The 4,808-nt window shown below is 28.5% G+C and overlaps 1 protein-coding gene across 1 annotated transcript in view; it reads left to right on the top strand.

Moving 5' to 3' along the window:
• LOC106462917 (interleukin enhancer-binding factor 2-like) overlaps positions 1-4,808 on the top strand; it is a 39,639-nt gene that overhangs the window by 22,040 nt on the left and 12,791 nt on the right. Inside the window, exons 3-5 of the mRNA XM_013922884.2 lie at positions 1,448-1,504; positions 1,843-1,971; positions 4,299-4,401. Of these exons, the coding sequence (XP_013778338.1) occupies positions 1,448-1,504; positions 1,843-1,971; positions 4,299-4,401 (289 nt within the window). The remainder of the gene's footprint in view (positions 1-1,447; positions 1,505-1,842; positions 1,972-4,298; positions 4,402-4,808) is intronic.

Genomic DNA, 4,808 nt, shown 5'->3' with positions numbered 1-4,808 from the left:
CTTACTAATTTAAAAGTTATAGCATGAAAACTATAACAAGCACAAAATGGTTATGAGGTCAGTCGCAGGGAATGAGCCCGAGTTGGAAGAGTTAATTTCATAGATTTAATGAAATGAAGGATAGACAAGAGTATAGGATGTGCACAGCATTCTCTGAAATGGCAGTATCTATAAATTGAATTTTTTTAAGTTGAGAATATGACTTCCGAGAGCCTCACCCATTTCTGCATAAATGTTGTAATGCCAACCATTTTTTTTTCTGTTACACAATAAATCATTTATATTTCACGATACATTTTATTTTATAATATACCAATACAAGCAAAAGTGCCTGTCCCCAGTGACACAAAAGTTTAAGCTAATCTATCAATCTAAATTATTTCTTGGACTTTATAAAGGTTAATTGTGTAGCATTCTTGGTTTCACTCGGCCAAAGCTCTGAACTACTTATACCACCCCACCTCAAAAATGATTGTTGAGCATTTCAGTCATGCTAAGAGCTGCTCAACAATAACATATGGAAAATCAACATTTTTATTCTTTAAGGTACGTCATATTTTGAAATGTGAATGATAGTGTGATTAATTCCTAACAATTTAGTGTAGAATATCCTGCTTGCAAAATAGTATTTGTCATCAACATTATTAACACCTGTTCTCCTGTCATTTCAAATGTGACATTATTTACTGTACAGTATACAAGATGATGTATAATCTACTCTACAAAAGAAAACATTTAACCTATAATTTTTATTGATGTTTTGTATGTTAATCATTTATAACCCATGAAAATTTGTGAGAGACAAATGTGCAAAAATTTTTTATACACCTTGATTTAAACGACCATTTGCATGTCCATGCTAATTTTCAATGTCCATACATTTAGTTTAGAGACCCTCCCTAAAAAAAAAAAGCCTTTTGGTTACCTATTAAGTCCTAGTATGAAAATTTTGAAAATCTAAATTTAGATACATATTTTTAAAGTTCCTTTACATGTCTATACTAATTTTCACATTAATTTGTGCACCCATTTTTGAAAACCCCAAAAATTCCTTTGATCTGCATATAGAAGCTAAAATTTTAAAATTATCAAAAATGTAAGTTTAGATTATCTTGGATACTCTTTATATGTTAATATTAGCTTTCAAGTAAACCAGTTAGTTTGGTCAAACCCATGAGCCTCTGAAGCCCCTTGAGCCTTCAATTTTGAGGCTTCTTCACTCTTTCAGTTTTTCAATATTCTTTAAGGGTTAAGAAGTTGTGTGCAACCTTTCAGGTTATTTTGTAAGAATTTGTTGGAGAAGCTCAGACATTAATTAAACATAGATTTGAGTCTTTATTTGGAATATATATATATATATATATATACACACACACACATATATGAATATTTTAGTTGTTTTGATATACTTTCAGTTGATCACATTTGAAATGTTTTTTACCTCCAGTGTGAATCCTTCTTTCCAAGAGTTAAGCCTGCAGCAGATGAAAGTGCTTTTACTCAAGTAAGTAAAGCTTTTAAATTTTATATTACTTGAAGTTTTTTTTTGAAAGGTTAAGTTGCAAAATGATCTATGAAGAGTGTAACACCAGTTGATACATTTGCTTATATAGTACTTGTGTGACCTGAGAATTCCTTTCATTAAAACAAAGTGGAATAGAACATTTTTTTACTGTTTGTTAAAGTAACCTGTTTTCCATTAAAATGATGGTAAGAAATTAGCTGGTATGTTTTTCATGTTTGTTGCAATAAAGTTTACTGTTTGTTTTACCAAAACACATTCTTGCTATATAATAATAATTTTTTTTTTAATTTATATATATACAAATTTATATTTAACAGGCAATTTTGAAAAGAAATCAAGACCTGATTCCATCACCTCAAGAACAAAGTTCTGTTTTAAACTTAGTTACCAAAGTCCAGGCTGTGTTGGATAATTTAGCAGTGGCACCAGGAGCCTTTGATGCCTGTGTAAATTATTTTTATTCACCCTAAGAGATAACTAAATTAATTTTCTTAATATAAATCCACTATTAACTCTGATAATTTATATAAACACCAAACATTCATGTCCATTTGAAAAACTTGGAATACTTTTGACTGGTTTTAACCATATGAATATAAGATCAGTCAGTTTTACCAACCTTAATGTGCATGTCATGACCTTCTTACAGAATTACATTCAGAGTTTAAATAACTTTGTACATAATGTTTGTCACTAACCTTGACAACAAAATGTAACTTATAATTCAAATTTTAATGTTATCTAAGTTTTAATTTATTAATTTCAAAAGGAAATATATAAAAAAACCTCAATCTTCATTCTTCTGTCATGTGACGTGTCTGCCCTTTGATTTCTCATATTTAGATTTTATAAATTCATCAATATAGCTTCTATACTGCCTAACCAACTAGAAACACAAACTATGCATATTAACAAGGAAAAATAAAATTTGGATCTCTTACCTTCTTTATATGCTGAGATAATAAGTTTGTAAAACCCACCAGAAAAGCTCCTCCCATCTTTTCATGCATTTCAAGCTAATTATTCACCCTCACCTACTGTTCTGAAGGACATTTTTATAAACAACAAAAAGAACATATTGTAATAAACAGGAGTCTTAAGTTAATTTGTTTAGTCTTGCCAGTCAAATGTAGTAGTTTGCAAGAAAATCTTGAAGAGTGTAAAGTTAGAAAGCCAGATAGATTTACAGTACTTTTGGGACATTCTCTTCTAGTGCCTGAGGTATTTTTAATGTTCACCACTTGCATATTTCAAAATTGTATGAATTATCTTTTGGACAACCAATTGTGAAAAAAGTTTGAATAATGAAACAGTGCATGCAAGTACAACAGCCTTAATCTGAAGTACTGCTTTTTGTTTTTTATGTATATTTATTATTTATTGTTATATATTTTGTAACAGAAGTAACTAAAATGTAAAAACTAGAAACTTCTTACGTTAGTTGACAAAACTTTATAACATCATAAGTAGTAGAGATAATGATTTCTACTACTTATGCTATGAAGTTTTCTATATAATTTTTATTTACCGTTCTATGTTTTAAGAAAATAAGAATTTATTTGTCAATAGTAATAATATGTATACATATGTAATGTATGATACTTCAAATGCCACTGTATTTTACAAAATATTTGTATGCTCGTACTAAAAGTTTGTAATACTAATAAGAGTAAGACATTTTTACTTTGTATAGGCCAATTGTATTCCATTTCATATGGTAATATGAGTTGCACATGCTTCCCATGATTTGCAACTTGTGTGGCAGGATTATTAAAAAAAAAGTTAGTTAAAAGTCAATAAAACAAAACAATTAATAAATATAAATAGATGTATACTGTTACAAGATCTAAGTTATTTAGAATAAACGATTTTAGTTTCCTGTTACAATTTGTAGTCAGTCTAGAAAGGAAAAAAGGTAACTTAGATTTATTTCCTGATATTTTATAGTGGTTACAAGGTCAGTCAATTCGACTAACACTGTATAGAGGTAGGGTAGAGAAAATATCATATAAAATTTTTCTAAAAAAGTCTTGTATTCATTTAGGAAGTTATACACATTATGCAAATGAAATTTGACAATTTTCAGGTGAAGAAAAGTATTTTCAATATCAAAATCAAAATAACTGCATGTTGGACAGTCAACATTCCAAAGGCAAATTTATGAGCAGGTCTTTAATTAAAAAATCCAATATTTTGTGTGCAAAAGCTTTGTAATGTTTACTGATAGTCTGTGAAATTTCATGAAGATACGGTCAAACTATCAAAAGTTATAATGTGACTAATCTCATGGTTACTTTGATGGTTACATAGTAGGTGCAATGCACCTAATCAGAGAGTTAATTGTGGATCCATGACTTTGTTGGTTACAGATTATATGATAACATATGTTCACTTAAAAGAATTTAAACAAAAAATACCATAAGATTGTAATTAACCCCACTAGTAACTATGTGTAGTCCTTTATGTATTTTATGTAAAAAATTAGCAATTTTATCAGAGTTTTACTGGTCAGTTTTTTTACGTTGAATGTGATAACTAGTAAAAACATAAAATTATGTAATATGATGCAAGTAATGAACTATATGAAAATAACTAATTTGAAGGTTAAACAATATTTTATGTGCGTGTATTTGGTTATTTTTGTGTTAATTTCTATTATACGAGTATGCTTTATGCTCATTCAAGGAGATGGATACTTTTATTTTTTAATAACTGCTTTAGTTTGTTTTTCAGTCTTAAGTTCTTCAAAAGCTTTATGATGTTTTATTCATAGCAAATTGAAGAAGTCCGTCAAGTTGGGTCTTTCAAAAAAGGTACAATGATGGCAGGGCAGAATGTTGCTGACATTGTAGTTATACTAAAGACCTTACCAACAGGTAAAGTGGTCAACCAAAAAAAGGCCTAATCGTTCAGAACATTTTTATATTGCTGCATTCATGATACTTTATTAATTGGGAGAAATACTTAATAATCAAATAATTGTTGAATCACAAGTTTTTTCTCTTCAGTGTAAATTATAAAATATACTAATTCCCACATCTAGAAATTTTCAAGGCAGTGAAAACATAAGGCAGAACTTAAAATTTGACCTTATTGCATTATTCTTAGTTTATCTATGTAGAAGAAGTTCATGCAATGTTAAAAATTAAAATTTGAGATTGTTTTTTTATTTGTGAATTTTTTTAAGTGGATTGTATTATTCCAGTTTGTATTTTCTTTTTTCTGGAACTTCAAATTGATGTATAAGTTTAAGTCTTTTTTTTTCATAATTATTGTTTGTAAG

The sequence above is a fragment of the Limulus polyphemus genome, unplaced genomic scaffold (genome assembly GCF_000517525.1).
Source record: "Limulus polyphemus unplaced genomic scaffold, Limulus_polyphemus-2.1.2 Scaffold1282, whole genome shotgun sequence".
Lineage (NCBI taxonomy): Eukaryota > Metazoa > Arthropoda > Merostomata > Xiphosura > Limulidae > Limulus > Limulus polyphemus.
Note: the sequence above shows the minus strand (reverse complement) of the source record. Positions and strands in the feature narration are given on the sequence as shown.